The sequence below is a fragment of the Cebidichthys violaceus genome, unplaced genomic scaffold (assembly GCF_023349555.1).
Source record: "Cebidichthys violaceus isolate CVI_PGR_0920_01 unplaced genomic scaffold, fCebVio1.0.p SCAF_25, whole genome shotgun sequence".
NCBI lineage: Eukaryota > Metazoa > Chordata > Actinopteri > Perciformes > Stichaeidae > Cebidichthys > Cebidichthys violaceus.
In genome coordinates, this window is record NW_027176428.1 from 2,558,974 (window position 1) to 2,579,344 (window position 20,371).

Below are 20,371 nucleotides of genomic sequence, written 5' to 3' on the forward strand. Positions count from 1 at the left end.
CAATAAGAATGATAATATATATTTGTAAATTTATGTCGAGATCTGTGTACTGCCTGTAAACTACAAATTAATTCTACATATAGGAAACACTACTCTGTACACAACATGTTTGTCGGTGTGCCGTATAGGTCAGTTTATCTGAGTGAAGAGTGCAGTGTGTACTTAAGATGACACATGCAAAGCAGGTTGTACATGGGCCAATTTATTAACACGAATGCCTGTAAAATATACACATTAATGAACTAATTGCAAGTGACAGTAAATGGACCTGTACACATGTATCATGGATGTCAGACTGTTATACATACATGGATGTTCAATGTGTTTTATTACACTGATGCAAGTAACATGCTAAGGAAGTCAATAAACAGGGTTGAACAAGTCATATTAATGTAAACAAACAGCAACCAAGCATTATCCATTAAATATTACTATACATGAATTGCACAGATTGATTAAAATGTGTAGAAAACTGAAGTGATTTTAATGCTCAATATTAGTTATGTACAGATGAGCCCACCATTCACTATTCATCTACTATCACTGTGGTACTGATGTGCTTTTTTGCAGGGCTTTAGCAGTGTCAATGGATACTCCGGACTTGCTTTAGAGAGGTATAACATATATAATGAGGGGGGGGAATCTCCCTCTTTACATTACTCAAATAAATAAATAAATAAGACAGTGTGATCAAGAAGTGAAAACCCTGGAAAGAAACATGCTGCAATGGTTGCATACTGTACTTTTGTCCTGAACAACCCCTGTGTAGTGTATTTTGCGGAGTACAGTTATTGCTTTAAGTGTTTCAAATTTCTGACATGATCAATGTCAGACATAAGTTGAATGTATTTGTCATAACAAATATAACATACATTTCACAAAATTATATTCTGAATCTGTATCTGAATTAGAAATACTCATTATTAAAATATAGTTCCAGTTAGATTAGAAAAAATGTAATAGTCAGTAATGAGTCAGGGCAGTATGATTTTTGTAAACTTTCAGAGGTTAAAATGTGTTTAAAAAAAAGCACAGATACATCATGCACTGAGTCGACACCATTTTTGGAACTTGAAGAATTATACAAACACAGAGCACTTTTTCCGTCCACAACAGTGCAAATCCAATCAAAACTGAATGTCAATTAACAAGCACAGAGATAGAGACCATCACTTATGAGTATCAAACTACAAGAAATACAACATTCAGCAAACAACACCTCTGACAGAGAAGGAGTAAAAGGCTAAATCTAATAATTTTGTACAATACCCAACAATACTTGTATCTACAAAAGCGTGTACTTTGACACCTTTGATGCCTTTTTTATAACCATCTGTTTTTGACAAACTTTCCACCTCTCCCATCACCCCTCCTGATTGCTCTGGTTTAAAATGCAGAAGTCACAAATCAGAAAGGCACGGCTACATCTGATTGGAGTAGGAGGTGGGCCCTCCCACCTGGCTGTACTCGGACGGCTGGCTGAGGTTTCCCTGGGTGTTGTAGCTCCCTGACTGGTCAAAGCTTCCCTGGTTGTAAGGCTGCTGGTTAAAGGTGCCGGACTGTTTCTCAGATGCCCCGCCTGCTAACCTCGAAGCACCCTTGTGCCAACCGGTCTCCTTAAAGACAAACCAGATGTTCCCAGCCCACAGAACAAAGTTGAGAAACCCAAAAACCTGAAGGGAAAGAGAATGAAACAAAGCAATATTGAGCAAATTACAAATTCTTGACAGCTATGCACACTCAAATTCTTGTATTCTTACATATTTATTTTTATTCCTCTGTGTGCTATTATTATTCTTCAACTACTTCATATACTCACATAGAAATTGTATTCAAACTTGAAAACAATGTTCAGCTTTTGTAGGAATGGTGAGCCTCTTTTCAAATTGTTCATATCATTCATCATTTTTTCAAATATTCTAAATTATTATTTATTTTTAAATCAAAAGAATCTGTGGATCTTTTCAACTTCTCTTCAGCGTCCCTCAACTTCAACGTCACCTGACAAATTCAACGACTTTCACCACGTCATTTTAACTATTCAACTCTTTCTGTTCTACATTTCAACTCCTTTCAATGCTCATACTTCAACTGATCACTTTGGGTCTTAGGTTTTCATCTTTGAACAAAAAATAAAAACGTCTCCCGCTCTCAAAATTTCTCAACAGTTCATACATCGTTTACACCACTCTCAGCGCTTACACTTCAGCTGACACTTCAAGTGGCATCTTTTTTCAGGTCATACACTTGAACTGGTGCTAATATCTTTCAGGACTTCCAGCTCAACTCAACTCACCACTTACACTTCAGCTGGCATTTCAATTCATTTCAGTACTTTAGCTGCTACAACAAATTCACTCAGTGCATCAAGTTCTTTCAGCACTTCCATTATAACTGCTTTTTCAACACCATAGTTTGGGACACACATCCTTTGAACCTACCACTGAGGTGTTGAGTCCGGACCAGCGTGGTCCATAAACTGTGCCACACTTGTTGGTCTGGACTTTGCAGGCAGAGATGAGGAGCTGCACCTCATCAGGATCAGTGGCCATTTTCACATCAGACAGAGCCTTGGCCCACGCAGAGGAACTGACGAGCCACATGAAGGAGAACACCACTGTCACTATGAAGTCCTGGTGGCATGAGAGAGAGAAGAGGCAGGATATGGAAAAAATTAAGCTCAAGAAACCAGAACAATACTTTCTTACTACTTTGTGAAAATAGTGGTTTCATGATGGGGTTTGCTTTGTATAGCTATGTCTAGCATCATGATTCATTTGGCAGAGTCAGTATAACATGGAAACAGAGGAATAGAGTTAATTGAGAATTACAGACTAAGATTATATAATGTTAAATAACAACCCACTAAAGACTGAAAATGTCCTCAGTCGGAGTCCGCTGTACTCACAATGAGTGGTCCTCGGTTGTTTTCACGGTACTTGTTCTGAAAGAAGATGTAGACAATGGTGGCCATGAGGGAATACAGGAAGGCGAAGACCGCAATGGTGACGAAGAACTCTGCAGAGGATGAATAGTCTCCAATGAGGAACACGCGTTCCGTCCTAATGCCCTCACACGCGGGCGCTTCAAAGGACACCTGGTGCAACCTGATACACACAGAGGGAGGCACAGTGGTCAAACCCATTTCAAAAAATGGTGTAAATAGCTGTAAATAACTGTTTTGCCAGGATATGTTTCACCAAAGGAGGTCCTTGTAAATGATGATACAGTGCTTAAAATCCCTTTCTTTAACTATTGCCTGTCTGATATTTTCTGACTTTTAGCATAATACCTCTAACAACTGTTAATGAGTGGAAACAATCCTTATTACAGGATGCTTGTAGATGACACCAGGAAGTTAATGATTTAATCTGTTTCTTTGCAGATTGCAGCTGAAGGAAATTAAAACCATTGAAACAATCAACTTTCGGGAACTGAATGCCTCATAATGTCCTAAGTTTAAAAGTGAGTTCACACAAGTCAGAAAAAAAGTATACTCTCTTATTCACCCAGTCTTGAGTGAATAAGAGTGTTGCAATACAGATAGTTTCAGTTCTATCTGCTGCTTCTAAAGAAATAATCCTACCTGTGTCCACCTACATGTGTTATTTTTACATTCACTAACCTCCTACATTATTTCACAGAGACCTGCAGATATCAGGCCATAGTGTGTTTTCTGAAAGTAACCTCATTGCTTACAAATATATTGACTATGTTGGCTAAATCATGATTTTTACATAAAAGAAAAATCATTTAGCAGATTTCCCATTAACATTCCATTACCCATTAAGGCTATGAGAACATTTAATTCTACAGTATTATTAAAATTACATTAAAAGGTCATGGTTTTTGCTGGTGAAGTCCCATAAAACAATTAATTCTTCATGTGGAAAACTGTAATGTGGTTCCATACCTCAGAGGTGGGATCCCACTGTACTGCACTGAGCTGTAAAAGCTACTCATACTCTGTACAGATTGCACTGATGTATGTGTGTTAAGAAAGGCAGAAGAAAAGACTGTTGTGTATGTGAAAAGACACTGAACGTTGACAGATAAGTACCATTGTGGCTGGCTTCCTCACGCACCTTATCAGCGCATCAGAGTAAACACAGATTCATGTTCCTGCCATTCAAATTTAAGACAACGAATGAAAATCACTCACTTACTCACCTGAAAGGATAAGCAAAGTCGATGCCAATGCTGAGGTTGCTTCTGGCCTTCTCCATGCAGTCGACACTAACCTGCAGCTGCCCAGAGTAGCCCCCACATGTTGCAAATGCAAAAATGGCAAAGAGCTGCACAAAGAAAGAAAAAATCTGATGCAAATGGATGACTTAAGGCAAAGTACGCACAAGAAACAGAGGGTTTTTGATTAATCACAGTCTCCTTCCCCACTCGTCTTCCTCTGAGTTTGCATCTGGCAGCAGGTCATAGTGACCGGTTCTTTTTTTCCGCTCTGTTGGAAAACCTGCTTTAATTATATATCTGCTTCGCCCCCCTTCGAGCTTCACCCAGGCTCCAAGGCCTCTATGCTTACTCCCGTATACTTGATGCGTCTGAACCAGAGAGACGGTTGACAAGCGAATCCTCCCTCTGATGAGTTCGGTTTGTGCATGTTTACATTTAGCTGAGTTTCGCATTTTTTTGTACAGCTAAACCTAGACTCCCTGTCTCTTCCTAATCCCTTGGTCGTTCTTTCACCCCCTGACAGAGCATCCTGTTTCCTATGCACACAATTGTGAAGTAGTTGCTTTACAGATTGAACTTTGCTTTACCTGCGTGTCAAAAAGGTTACACGGTTGAGGCGGACAAAAGAGCACAAACACCCTGTCTCAGTGATGTGAATAACATCATCATATGACAATGATACAGCCCAATATCACCGTATGAATGTGAATATACATGAATACATTTCAAATGATGGATATGATTTTACACAAATATATTTCAAGACACAAATACATTTTATCTCCCACGGGTTCTTATTAGGCACTGTTTGTTCTTAATTATACCTCACATTGCAACAACAGGTCAGTATCACCTCTACTTCATAAAAAGCTCAATGGAGGCTAGAGTCTATGGATGTTTCAGAAACAGCAAAGGTTTCTAGTCATAGACACAATCTTATTCCCTTTAGTCACTGATCGTGTAGTTTTTAGGGCACCCTAAAGTATTGTACTGCTATAAATATGTTTGTATGCTACAGAGTTGATGAAACTAATATATTAACCTAATATATGTCACACACAGAGACAAACTTTACACCTTGAAGCAATACACATATTATATGTGTAAATTATCTGTGCATGTTAAATCAGTGTGTATCATCTTATTGTGTGTAATACATGCTGCATTTTGCCTTTTCTGTCTTGCATCTTGATGACCATTAAGGCTCTGCTTGGACTGACTGGCAATGTCAATCAGGGCGTTTGCCCTAAAGTGTCAATCAACATTGGATTACGGTAGGTGTCTCCAAATGTACTGGTTTATTATTACATTTTCCATCACAAAGATTAATATACGTATGCAGTATTAGTTGATTTTATTGGCCAGACGCTAACTCTGTCAGTCTGCTGTTTGGAGATTTTAACAGGTAGGGATTATAAGAGTTTGCCTGCTGAAAGCAGTTTCCTGTTGCTGCTGGAAACAAGGCTGGTGTAAAGTTATGGACCCAAATAAACAAAAGAACGTGTTGAAAGACATTAACACGCATCATAGATCTCTGTGGAACTGAAGAGTTGGGTGATAATTCTCTGTGCGTTTGTCACTATGAGCAACGTCTCTCACTTTACACATAATAATTTGACCCAGTGGTAATATAAAAAATAAATTGATTCGTGCAGCTTTAACAACATATCAATTGAGTTTGAGACACCTCAAAACTGAGCCACAGGAAATGTTCAAACTGTGACTGGAATTCATTTCTAGTAACGAGCCCAAGTAGAGAATAGTGAATGTCATCAGTCCCACCTTTTAAACATTTTGCTTACGGACATCTCAACATTTTCTCCACCGTGAAGCCAATTTAACACCAGCTGATAGCATTTTGGCTACATCAGCACATGGACTACAATAGCTGCAGTGAGTGCTTGGGCTGAGCTGAATTAGGACAGAGACGGAGTCTCCTCCTCTGTCCTCTGTCCTATGAGTCTGGAGGAAGAGATCACTGTTTGTGCTCCCTCCACTGGCACCTGATGATGACTTCACCACCACACTTATTCAAAAAAGACTGATGTTCACATTCTTCCTCGGGCATTTTTCTTGTTTCAAATTGGCCCCACAATACAATAAATGATTCCCCTTGGGCTATAAAGACAAAGGAGAATCTAAACTCTGAACACAGCAGTGATAGAAGAAAATCTAAAGAATAAAGTATATTACCAGATAAAAAGTGTAAGTAAAATGCAAACTGACAGATACAACTGAATTATCAATGTGTTCAAGAAAGATATACTGTAGGTGATTACAGTTAAAGAAGGACAGAACCTCGCAGCTTAGCTTGTGGCTGTAAAACTCTCATTATTAGTTCACAATTTGTTGAAATGCTATATTCAAAATAAAGAAAAATGCACTGGAACTTACCGGAGCAAATATAACCATACACATTGAGGACGTAAAGATCTAATCCAGTTTTGTTATGCTGCAGGGCTCCCAGAAGCCTTCTGACACTGAAACAGAAGCTGGAAGAGGCTGCCTGGGGAAACCACGGCAATGTAGTGCATGTGTGTGTGTGTGTGTGTGTGTGTGTGTGTGTCTGTCGTGGATAAATTACGTATTATAAATGTCTACTACGACACTTCAAACTATCTAATACCGCCTCATTCCTCTACAATTCTGTCCTCTATAACTTCACAAAAAAGTACACATTTTCCAAACATTTCTTTCTAAAATGCGGTGGAAGACTAATTAAGTGTCTGTTTGCTCAAAACTGTAGGATATTAAAGCTTTAATTGTAAAACTAATTAGACTATGGCTCCATATTTTATTTATTTATTTATTAGTCATTAGACCAATTTTTTAAGGTGATACTGGACTATGCATTGCTGTTTACTCTGTTAATATCGCTGTAAGTATTCCTCTTCTGCTAATTCTATACAAATGCAATGTCAGTCTGCTTGTTGAAACAACATGATTGATTAAGCAACCTTTCAGCTTTACAGCTGAAAAATAAACATGGCTGAGATACCTGATTTGCAAAACAGGCAGTGGTGAGTAGATTAATTACAGACACATTAAACAAAATGCAGCAAATAAACCTAAATGCAAATGACAATTAGAAGGTTTTTCACCCTGTAGATGGCGAATGGGTAAAAGTTAAACATTGATGCTTTTATGTGTATAAAGCCAACAACTTTGTTTCTTATTATTATTATTATTATTATTATTATTATTATTATTATGATGATGATGATGCAATGAATCAGAATGTAAAGCAGTGTGTACACACTTTACATGCTGTGCTTTTTGCACACTCAAATCTTTTGTTGTCAATGTAGACGCTCAGAAGGCACGCTGAAAATCAACACCTGGAAGATCAGCTCCGAACTATTGGTTTCCAGTAAGAAGGTTATGACAAGCCTTGCGTTTTTACTGTGTCAAATCAGTGCACTCTTCTCTAATCACTACAGTTGAGAAAATGCATTTTATTCATTCTCGCACTTCCTACACATCCTGTCCACGACCACTGCTGTGCATAAATGAAGCTGTTGCCTCTGCTGAACACTCCAACAATACTGTGGCCCAAAGAGACATAATTGTGGACTTTGCCTGCCTCATTTGACAAAGGACAGAGATAATTAGCTCTTTTCTCACCACTTTGCTCTAAAAGTGATAAGTAGTTTTAATGACATCTAGTATGGCAGTTGTGTGTGAGTGATTGGTAAAACTGAAACAAACGGCAAGAGGCAAGACATTTCCAGCTGGTTACAACCTTAGTCTGTTTAATTAGTTAACCTTGAAGCTGCAAGTGCAATGTAAAATTGCAATGTAAATGCTAAACCATAATCCACATGGATAGTTAGATGGATTTTAGGTGAAGATGAAAATCACTGAGATGTGCACTTTTCAACTTCAGGTGCCCTTTCACTGTATTCTTTCTATGACAACATATTTCTTTGATTACTGCTCTTGTGTTGAATTCTGTTTCCCCTTCCAATAGTGATTCCCTATTGATATGCTATGTCTATAGCATCCATGGTTGGGGCTATAGGGCTACTGTTGAGTTATGGTTAAAGTTAGAGAAAACACCAATCGATGGGGAAACAGAAGTAGACACAACAGCTTTTTGGGAACAGACTTTTTAAAATAAAAATTGAGAACCACTTCAAACAGGTAAACTCACAAAGGGGCCTATATCTAATACAACACTTTTTAAGGTAGAAATAATAATAACTGGTAAGAGATATGAGACTGAAGAAGGAGCCAATGGACTGATGGGAATACAGCAGCTGACAGTTTGGTGTCTTATGAGTTAAAACTGAAGGACTGGAACCAAAGTCAGGATTAGACAGATAAACAGGCTTCTGGTTATAATCAACAAACATGAACATGCAGCAAACACATAATCACAGTCAGACGCTTACATCCAACCTTCTAACAGACACACACCCTCTGCCCTATGCTCTCTCTCGGCCCAGTTTTCCATATAAAGCTCCTATAGCCTCAAGACTTCTCACAACCATGATCACCATAATCAGACCTGACGCCTAGTTAGCATGAGCCTCCCCTCTCCCATATTACAGGCAGCTGGACGTGCAGCTTGCCAGCAGCTGGGGAGGCGATATCTCTTTAGTTTGAATGCCCCTCGGCCTCTTGAGGGCACTATTTAATCAGCATCAGCATTATTAGATCATTCAGCCACACTTCCCACTCTCATCCTCGCAATAGCTGTGAGCATGTTATTGAAGTACATGGAGATTGTGTGCATGTTTGTCTCAAGCATGTGTTTGCACTCACAATGTATAAACCAGAACGGTGTTTACTAAATATGTGAGGAATACATGTGAGGAATCTGGCAGATGTCAATATACACACACAACTCACCATAGAGTAATTTATCAGTACTTTACAGTTTGGTTACTGACATAGTTAACAGACTGGGGTGCTGATTCTCAGGAAATACTAACAACATCACAGGGGTATATTTAATTACGTTATACTTTTACTATAGTTTTACAATAATACAAATATGAATATCTGTTAACTCTGTAATATTTTATTACTGAGCACCTTTTTCTCACTATTAAGTGCCATATATATATATATATATATAATTTTAGTATTCCATTCTTGTTAAATAATATGTCTGGCTGGCAAAATCGTTATGCACTTTGAAGCTTCAACAGATAACACATCAAGAACATTTACACCAATTAGTCACCGTAACCACCACATTTCCATGGAGACGTGTCCCCAGCTTAAACCCACATAGGTTTTAATTCCACGCTACTAAAAGTTTTACAGGCGTACAAAAATGACATGCTCACTTCCTCTGGCTTCAGGATTTAGATAACTACTTTAGATAAGTACTGTCCCTTCTGTCTGCTCATTGGCCTGTTTGTAGAATCAACTGCTTCTTAAGAAACAGCTTATCTGTTTATTATCTTAGTGAACTTTGCAATTGCAATCACTTTTCTATACAAATGGCAAAGTGAGGCCTTTTTGTTGGATCAAATAAAGAAATATAGAGGAAATATAGTCTGTGGTTGTGATGTGACATATTTTGAGAAGGTAGAAACAGTTATGTAATTATTGTACTAATGCATTCAGCTATAAAATGCAGCTTTTCTCTTTTGAAGGAGGGACCTAACATTGGTTGTAAATTCCACTGTGGAGGACGGCAAAAAGTTAAAATGTTTTAACTATAGACGTCAATGCCCACTACCATCACTGGTATATTCTGCCGGCCTCAACTTATTTTACCGTCCTGCTCTTGTCCACTAAAATGATATCCAGTTTGCCATCTGCCTGATTTCATGTGAATGCAGCATTAACTATAGCTATTTATTGGCTATTAGGTTGATGCGCTGACGCTACATATTATGCTGTTGTGGGCATTTTGGTAATATTTTGAAATAATAGCATCAAAATAGAAAAAGTTACAAGTTAAAAAAAGTGTTCTTTCCTCATTTGGGCGCCCCAATGGATATATGGCCCCCCTAACATTCGCCTGTACCGCCTATGATGATCTGGATCACAAAGGGCTGAGCAAGGTGTGGCTGGGTTACGTCAACACAGATCAAAGCCAGGTGCTATATTTTAAGTGATTAAATCTGTATTTTGGTTGGTTTTGAGGCAAGATGAGGCCACAAACAAAAACGCAGAAATGTTCCCAACCGCCCGCACACATTCACATATGCAGCTAAATCATACGCAGCTGAATGGATAAATACCGTACATGCAGACTGTGGCATGTGGTTATTCGAACAAACAAATGGTTGAAGAAAAGTGACCAGAAGAGCGAGAGAATAAATACGCCCTCCTAATTATCACCCCCAGATAAACATCTCTCTCTCTCTCTCTCTCTCTCTCTCTCTCTCTCTCTCTCTCTCTCTATCTGTATGTCCATACTCTCTTGCTCGCTCCTGCAGCTGCCTCCACTCCCTGTGATTTTCGGCTCTGGTTTAGCCCCTCTCATTTCTGGCTGGGGCTTTTGAACAGGAGAGCGTGGCATTGTGGAAGGAGGGTGGGTGCTAAGCCCTGCGCCCCCGTGTGTTTATCTGCCTCTCCCAGCTGGGCTCCTCAGGGAACAAGAGAGAGAGAGAGAGAGAGAGAGAGAGAGAGAGAGGAAGACACAGAAGCCAGGGTACAGGAATGAAAATCGTCTGCAGTGCAAACAAAGCTCTGAACAGCCCCATTTGCCCCCTTCTCCACTGACCTACATGGCTTTGACGATCACAGTACTTAGCTGGAGACCATTATTTGCTTTCAAACCAATGTGAGGTACATTTGCACTTCAATCAAAGATTTAATAAAATACAACTTGTGATATAATCTACAGATTTAGGTGAGTGGATAAGAGTTCAATGAATCTGTCTGAGACTTTAGCTCGAGCAGGGTTGGAGGCTGCAATGAAGACATGAATGAACACTGTGGAAGAGCAAAGGCTGGCTGAGGATCATGAAACTGATGCACAGGCTTCAGGGCTTAACCACCAGCAATCAGACCTATACTGTCCAATACAAACAGCCCTCCATTGTGAAAAACAGGAAGACTAATAGGGTTTATTAGAAAGATAAGCCAGGCAGAGAAGCAACATGGAAAGTGAAGTGGGCAGAAAGACAGAGAGTATTTAAGGAATGGCGTCTTTGTATAGGAAGAACATTTGGCTGTAAAATAGATCGTATAAAAGGGATGACAAGAGAAAACGGAGGAGCTGCTTGAACAAGAGAACGTGATAAGAGTGGTAGAGGAAGCGACGGAGGTAGCGGCAAGCGGGGAGGTGAGGTGAAGTGGCAGACGAGCTATAAGGTGTATTAGATGATGAGCTGCACTTGACATTTTCACAAGCCAGACAAAGATGCCACACACACACACACACACACACACACACACACATACACACACCGTCCACCTGCTCTAGTCAAGTCAATAGGAATAGTTTGCCTTGTCAAGTGGCTGTCTCAGGAGGAGAAAAACAGCTCAGATGTTCAGCCCCTCTCCATAACCGACTGGGAGGGGAAAAAATCTAGGACAATCTTTATGAAGACATAAAGAAGGAGAACGATGAAACAGAGACTGAGATTGAGAAAGAGAGACATATCTCTTTCAAACTGCTTGTCCTCTACTATAACTTAAAAGAAAAACACTCTTACATACTACACAAACCAACCACATGGAGTGTGTAGTTTGAATGGGGAGAAGACAAGCATAGTCGGGCAAATTATTTTGTTGTGGGATATTTGAAAAGCACCTCTCAGCCTGAGTCATGCTAACTTTGCACCCAAAAAAAGATCCAAAAGCTATCTAAAAAGACATTTAACATGAATTGACTGAAATGAGCCTGGATAGGGATCTTCTTCTGAGGGAAACTTGCTGGCTAATCAAATTAGCATCCTGTTCATCTGCACACGTGTTACAGGCTGTGGGTCACTACTTAGCATGTATACATGCTTTTTGGATAAGTTCACCTGCTCCGACAGATTTATTTAGACCGACGCCTGCCTTCTGATTCAGGTAAACGTGAACTTTGAGCTTAATGGGTTCAAGCTTGTTGTTATTTCTGAACATTTTAACCAACCACAAAAGTAAGTGAGGTAATACACTGCTTCATATGCCTCATGTTATCATTTATCTTCTGCTTTGGTGCACTTAGCTGTTTCTAGGCTGGTGATCTTAATTTATGTAATATGCTGCTGTGGACGTAGAAGTCTGTGTTTTCATGCTTGTGAATTCATACAGCATTTCCATTCACTAACAGTATATGTCCAGGCTTGTGTGTGCATGGATGCATGTCCTCTCTGTGCATGTCTGTTTGAGTGTTTGAGGGCTTGGATGCAAGTATGCAATGTGAATGTATGTGAATGTAGAGTAAAAATATCTCACTCTCTCCACTCAGGCAGAAGCATTAGACACAGTCCGCACAACACACACACATACACACACACACACACACACACACACACACACACACACACACACACACACACACACACACACACACACACAGTCTTGCTTGCTTTCACTGCTGCAGTCCACCAGTGTGCAAACATGAGCAATTTCACGCCATCTAATTGAGTACAAAACAAAAGGACAAACGCAGATCAGGAATGAAAGCACAGCGGGGTAAGCAGACAGATGCACAGTTAAGTTAACCTTTACATTAGAGTGATGAAGAAAGAATATCACTCTAACTGACATACTGTTGTTGAGATATGGAAAATAATGAACTCAAATTTTTGTGATTATATTGTTTTTAAATGGGGAAAACAAAGAAACAAATCCTGTTACATCTTTACTTTCATACCTGAGACAAAAGGATTTTCCCTGCTTATCAAATGATCAGATGATATTGATCTTGACTGCTACATCAGTGTGAAAAACCCAGCTACTTCACTGAGCCTTTATGTGAAAGTGTTCTGATCTTTGCTTCAGTAGCATCACCACAGAACAACATCAGTAGCACATTTAGTGGCAGCTAATCCCTTCCTGCGCGGGGAGAGCGTTGTGCCCTGCATAGCCCAGATTCATCTTTCCCACTATCTCTCCCTCAGTAAGCTTGACTGACCACAAGCAGGCAGAAAATCTCCATTTATTTTTGTAACAGTGCCCCTTCTTGGATCTCCTCTTCTCCCCATGGGGTTTCCATGGCTACTTAGTCAGGTGACCTAGCTGGAACCCGGCCCCTGTGCCCTGCGGAGAAAGTCACTGCACTTATTAAGCTGGGGGCACCCAACGGATATGTAATACAACCACACTGGGTGTGTGTGTGTGTGTGTGTGTGTGTGTGTGTGGTGCTGGGTTCATATATGTGAGGAGGAATGTTTTCACATGAATCTAAAGATGATCCAAATTCATGTCAGTCCCTGTGTCTGACTTGTAAAAGGAATACTAGAGGTTCAGGTTAAGGACCAGGTTTGGATTGGGGTCCAATCTTTTGCTTTGGTGGTGTTTTATCATTGGACTTACTAGTCATAGACTGTCCATTAGAAACAATGTAAAATGTACCTGTATTCCCACAATACATTGATGACTGACTTTGTAGTCTTATCGTCAGATGTGCTGCTCTATGTCTTTAACACTCAGGTAAACAGAGCTGTCACTAGTTGTAGTTGGATCAGGTGATAATTAGCTAAATGAAACATTTCATGGTTATAATTTAATTTAAATGCAAAGTAGATGAGACAGTTTAGGATGGTTTGTTTTTTTATTGTCCTAAGACAATCCCAACCTTTCCCTGACTGAGTCACAGATGGCGGACCGTCGTCTCAGGGCTGAAAGGGACACAGAGGTCCAGCTCTGACCAGATGGTCAATAAAGGCCACGATACATCCAGGAGCCCACCAGCTACCACAACCCTCAACCCGAGCTTATATTAAGATCACATCGTTACTGAAATGTTACTCAGATTCAACTTCAAGTGGAAAAAAATCCCACAATGACCTGAAGCTAAAAGATAGACATTAAACCATGAGAGAAATTATGTTTTCTTTCCAACCAAATCCTTCATTAACTGTTTTATTTTACATTTCTCTACAATTCATGATCAGAGTCACTAGAAGGTTCAAACTTGCATTCATTGATTTTTGGGCACTTTGCCGGCAGCACAATAAGCTGTAAACTCTAACATATTATCATCTTATAAAGTTGACTGCAAAAGTGTATTTACCAGCAGACACAGAGCAATTTTAGCATTTATTTGGAGTAGTGATTCTCACCACCTGAAGAATGTAAAGTACAATATCAACTCTACTTTTAGCTCTGTTTTTGGTCTCTTTAGCTGTTTGCCAGCTAGTTCCTTTTTATTCGGTGTTGTTGGACAAGTTGATTTTTTTGCTGGAATCTGCTGCATGAAAGGGGGGCGATGAGAATGGTGAGACTGAACCAAAACAGTAAAGTTGCTGTTTGCAAAACCAAAACAAGACTCAAAGATGCTAAAATGGTCATAGGAGCTGAGGGGTAATGAGTCGGAGGATAATTCTCTGTGGGTTTGTGACAATGAGAGACACTTTTCACATTAGCCTAAATGTAATACTTTGATCCATTATTAATATAAAAATATTGACTTAGCTTTAAAGTCAGCTTTAAAGTCACCTTGTTTCGCAATCAAGTTAATATACAACATGGACACATGTGCCATGGGTCTTCCGATGGGTTTAATGTTGTTGGGGATAGTGCCTGAAAACTCAACCAGGAGCCCCTAGTTAATAAGCGCAAGGCCCAGGACTGAGCATAGTGTAAAGAAAATGTGAGTATTCTAGCCTTGAGCTTCTCAAGGAAACACAGTGAACCATACTTGTAATGCTATTGGAATATTATTGAGATGTAGGACTTATTTAACTAGCATTTCAAACACTAGACAAAAAACATTCACAGAAGATTTTTGATGAAAAAATGTTGCACATTGCAAAATTCGGCTTTAGTAGAATTAAACTACAGATTTAAAATTCCAAATTAAATGGCAGATAGATATAAACATATATGAACCAAAAAAGCATCAAATTAAATGAGTTTTTTCAGAGAGGGTGAAGAGAGACCATCAGACATACAACTTTCAATGATATGAGATATTTTAGAATATTAGACTGACAGATATCAGGGTTGACAGATGCCACCAGTTGCAGAGCAATTTGTAATAGTTATTATGAAACATGTCATTCTTTTGCAAAACTTTAATTGGTGCTCTAATTCACCCCCAAACCAAATAGACATCATGACACTGAGATCCTTGTTTAAGTCGATTCTAGACACCAGACGGCGCCATCTCTAGAAACGCTCAAAAGAATTGTCATTTTATTCCTCAGCCTCGTGTCCCCTTGTCACAGGGAGTTGAGTGATTTCTGTGCTGAAAAACAGATCTTTGACCGGACACGTCTCTTGTGATATCTGTCAGCAGCTGTGGCCAACCAATCTGCATCTCCCAGTTTTCCTTTGGTGTTAGTATGTGTGTGTGCGTGTGCGTGCTTATGCTCCTGCACAAACTGAAAATTGTGCAGCAATCTGTCAAAAACAATAACACACTACCAAGATGATAGTCCAATGAAGTAGTAACACAAAATGTGACACAGAGAAAGACAAACAGTGGGAGAAACAACTGAAATTGATTTTCCAAAAAAAACTTTGCCAAGCCTGCTGTCAAAATTGGTTAATCCTGTGGTGTATTTTATTCATGTGAGGCTTTGCTGTATTTGCATAACTACAGACTATTTATGACCCATCTCTCAAATTCTCAATGAAAATAAATAATATTCATCCAGTAGTGTTTGGAGATTAGGGTTCCACTCCAAATATTTAATTAATGTACAATACAAAACATGTCTGCATTAACCAGAGTAAGAATTATATTCCATGCCTTCTTAAGACAAACCTATTAATAGGTAACACATATCTACTTTTACAATGGCCAACATATGCATGACAGCTTTGACTCCCAGATCATTCGCCAAGGATGTGTAGTTTTGGGCTGTAATATACCTGTAGCATGCAAACTACACATGTACCAGTTTGACTCTTTTATTTCCAGGCTACATTTACAAAAATAGCAGGAAACACACACACATTTTAGCCGGAGGAAGACAGCCATTAACCATTGAATCTATAAAATTACCATCACAATACCCCAGGTCCCAATGTGACGTCTTAAAATTGCTTGTTTTGTTCTTGTTTGTTTTTGGTTTTACTGTGATAAAAACTGAGAAAAGCAGCAAATCCTCACATGTGATAAGCTGGAAACTAGCATGTATTTGCCATTTTACTTGATGAATGATAAACAATCAATTTTCTAAATTGTTGGCCAGATATTTTCTGTCACTTAACTTATCGATTAATTAACTACAGTAAATTGGCATTCGGTACTAAATGTCACTTTTGCCAATAGTTTTTGTAAGGCGACCCAAACAGCCTTGTGTTACGTTTGTTACACTTCATTGAGTTTCATTCGTTTTTCTTATATTCAATTCAGCTGTATTAAGGCTCCCAATCACCAGCTGACACTGACAGTTTAACGTGTTCAGAGAGGAATTATGATTTCATGCTTCCCCATACTCCTCTAATTGGTTAGTATATTATGAAACAAACCAACCATTTTTAATAAATAATGTACTGTAATGACATGCGAACTAACTCTGCCCTGCAGTACACAAAATGCTGCTCCTTTATTTCCATGTCTTCTATGGACCATCAGTGTCATGTTAACTTTTTGAATCAATAGTCTCAGTCTTTTAGCACATTGTTATGTATGTGTAGCCACCTCTGTGACAAGTAATCTATTGTTGCACAGCTTGATCTTGCACAGACACACAAACATACACTGTGCCCGCCCACTTTAAGGCAAAGTTAATTGGTGTACAGTGAACTACTGAGGGTGACATCATAGCACAGTGGGTCAGTCCTGAGATTTGGGTAAGAGGATGACCCTTACTCATAAATTAGACTCATGATGGACTCATCCTTTGTGAATCATCAGTCTGAGTTGTGCTGTAGTACAGCAAGTCACTGTGTTGAGACAGTACTAGTGAAATCACCCCGTGTGAGATGATACAACAGCCATGATGATGCACCAGTGCATAAAAAAGGCATGTATATCATTTGCATCATGTGCTCAATCAACTGAACAATTTTGTTCCCTTTCTCCTTCCATCACACACACACACACACACACACACACACACACACACACACACACACACACACACACACACAAAGTGAAGAGTTTGGGCACATCTCAAAGGACAGCTTCTGCATGAGTTGGTTATTGGTGGAGAGGAGGGGGCCTTACAGCTGTTTGGAGCGGAATATGCCAGTCTCTGACGGGCTGCCAAACAGGCCATGGACTGCGTGCACACACACACACACACACACACACACACACACACACACACACACACACACACACACACACAACCGTAAAACCATCCTCTAGAATTTCCTGCAGACATGGCTGATTATTAATTTGCCTTCTCCTTGTGCAGACCCAGTACTGACTGAGAATGTAGGAAACCTACTAAACTGCTGCAACTATCATGACTGAAGTTAACGTAACCTTTAAACAAGCTTCTGTTTGTCCACATGTCCAGTCAGCCATACAGTCAAGAGTTCATTATCATTAGCAAGGTAAATGTCAATGGCTGCCTTGACTACAGCCTTTAATGCATGAGGGCATGTCAACAAACCAAACTGAAAGACATGTGTTTCTACTGGTGTCATATGTGGGAAGACATTCGCTGCAAGCCTTTTGAAAATGAAGCATGATTGTCATAAGCACAGAAAATAAAGTGGCTGACAAAGTTTTTTACAAGTGATTGTGGTGTTTTATTTCTTGTTTTAGTGTTGGTCATAATGCTAATCATGACATTTCCACACAAATGTCTAATAAGATAAAATTAAGTGGTGATATTTTGGACAGACGTGGATGTGAACGGCAACATGACGGAGGCATAGAACTGCTGTTTTCTCTAGAAATCACATCTGTATTGGATGATTCTGCATTTCACAATTTATGTGCAAATCCAACATCCAGTGCTAAACCAGGAAGTGGTGTGGCCTTTATGTAACAAGGTGTAACATTTCATGTGGGAGACCAGAGTTTGTGTCCTGTCACAGACCTGCAATTAAAACGTTCCTTTTTATTAATCTTGACCACCATCTTTCCTGAACCTTAACCAAGTTTTGTTTACTTGCCTAACAGTAACCATACCATAACCATTGTTTAGCTGCCATAGCTACAGTCTTCCCCTGTCCACAACCGTAGTTGTCATGAGTCAGAGACTAAACGTAGGCCAAATGAGGGCAAGTAGCCCAGCTACATCACTTAAACTACAGATGAAAAAGAGAGATCATTCTGAGACCAACTGAGGCTTCGTGGAGATCCCTTTCCTCTCTGCTTCTAGAAGAATAGCCTAACAACTGCTGCAGAATAAATCAGAATACCTTATTCATGTTTGGAATTGTTTGCATTTTTTATAAACCCACTGGCTTGACAAAAGGTCAATTTCATAATGGTGTCATGAAGGTGGGGTGGTAGCCTGCCTCCTCAGGTTTGTGTGTGTGTGTGTGTGTGTGTGTGTGTAGAGAGAGCGATGGGGGGGCGGTCAAACCAATTGTAGCTTGCATATTGATCGCCTATGAATATGATCTATGTGAATCCTACCAGGTGATGCTGGATCAATACGGATGTTACAGGATGGTGTGCATTCATTTTCACACAATCACACATACTGCTCTCCACCACTCTCTCAAACACACACAGAGTGTTATCTTAATCATACCCTGCTTTGGATCATCTGCTTCTTCTCTGGCTCTGGCCCACAAATATCACAGTGAATCTGCTCACACGCAAACAGCCGAAAGGGGACACACTGGGGAACTCACCTCACTGATAGACATCTGCCTTATCTCAGCTAAAGTGTCACGTGTCTGATGAAAGTGAGTGTGAGTGAGAGTCACCCCCTTTGCACAATAAAACAATATATATATATATATATATATATATATATATATATATATATATATATATATATCTTTAATATACTTTTATGGACATTCTCTGCTGCTTCAGGAATCTCTGCACTTGATGGCATTAATTAAAGTGGGACACACACACACACACACACACACACACACACACACACACACACTCACGCACACACACTTCCCTCATGGCTACAGTCTTAAACTCACATCAAAGAAAGTCACTTATCTCTTTTTTGCCTTTAGGCTTCTCTGCACTGTACAATAAACACGAGAGACTACAAACGGCACCCAGACAGAAAGAGGCAGGGAAGCTTTGATTCAGTCAGAGCTAGGACACCCCGTTCTCATTGTTGATTCCTGTTATATCATTTCACTTGGAGTAAAATGGGGCATTTTTTTTTTGGACTGGCGCAAAACGCACGGTGTTGGCACAACGCATCCAAAATACGCATAGTCTAATTGAAAAGCAACACAGCGGTTTCCCCTGGCGTGTAGTTCTCACGGAGCTATACATTCTTACATAAATTCGAGCCATTTAGTCACGCTGAAACGGATCGTAGCCGAGATGATTTCGGGTAAGGTCCCTCGCCGTGTGGCGGTAACACAAACATCACTAGGCACCAAAAGCCAACGGATGTGATGGAGTTTAAATTGTAACAGAGAGAAGCAGGGCATTAACGAGTCAAAAGCAGTCAGTATAACATCCCCACATGCGGACTCTCGTTGCACCCTATAGTTCATTATATAATACGCTGATGTATTTACGCTGCATAGTTAAGTTATTGCAGTTATTACAAAAAACAGTCAAAGTTTCAACTCACCCATTCCAAAACACGGATAAATCCCAGAGGTAATTTTAGCACTTGAAACGTCCCAACAGATACAAGCTGCAGAAGAACACAGAGGATAACAACACATTTATATCACCAATTAACGACACATTTGGCCAATTTAGCAAAAAATCACACATCTCTGAGTCCAGATGATCTCACTAATCGCTACGATTCTCACCTGATCGGCGGTGTCCATTTCAACAGCACGATAATTCTTTCTTACTTGTTTGATTGGATGAAAACAATCTTAAACTGCAAGCCAAGACCCGATTGATGTTCTGTCGCGCGTAATAGTAAGGGGCTCGGGGCTCTCGGCTCAGATTCCGACTCCAACCGGAGGAACCCGAGTCCTCTTAGTTTTTTTTTATGTTTGGGTGGAAGGGGGGGGGGGGGGGGGGGCTGGGATTCGT

The 20,371-nt window shown here is 39.8% G+C and overlaps 1 protein-coding gene across 2 annotated transcripts; it reads right to left on the minus strand.

The window, feature by feature from the left end:
* Positions 1-201: 201 nt before the first annotated feature.
* synpra (synaptoporin a) lies at positions 202-20,270 on the minus strand. Of its 2 annotated transcripts, XM_068720095.1 has the most exons (6): positions 20,140-20,270; positions 19,950-20,015; positions 4,171-4,295; positions 2,909-3,107; positions 2,442-2,633; positions 202-1,673 (listed from the first exon to the last, which is right to left on the minus strand). In XM_068720095.1, exons 1-6 carry the CDS (start codon positions 20,155-20,157, stop codon positions 1,422-1,424), a joined length of 852 nt encoding a protein of 283 aa, XP_068576196.1. In that variant the 5' UTR covers positions 20,158-20,270; the 3' UTR covers positions 202-1,421. The 2 variants fall into 2 exon arrangements, with proteins under 2 accessions (XP_068576196.1, XP_068576197.1); XM_068720096.1 differs by lacking the exons at positions 19,950-20,015; positions 20,140-20,270 and adding an exon at positions 6,583-6,633.
* Positions 20,271-20,371: the final 101 nt, after the last annotated feature.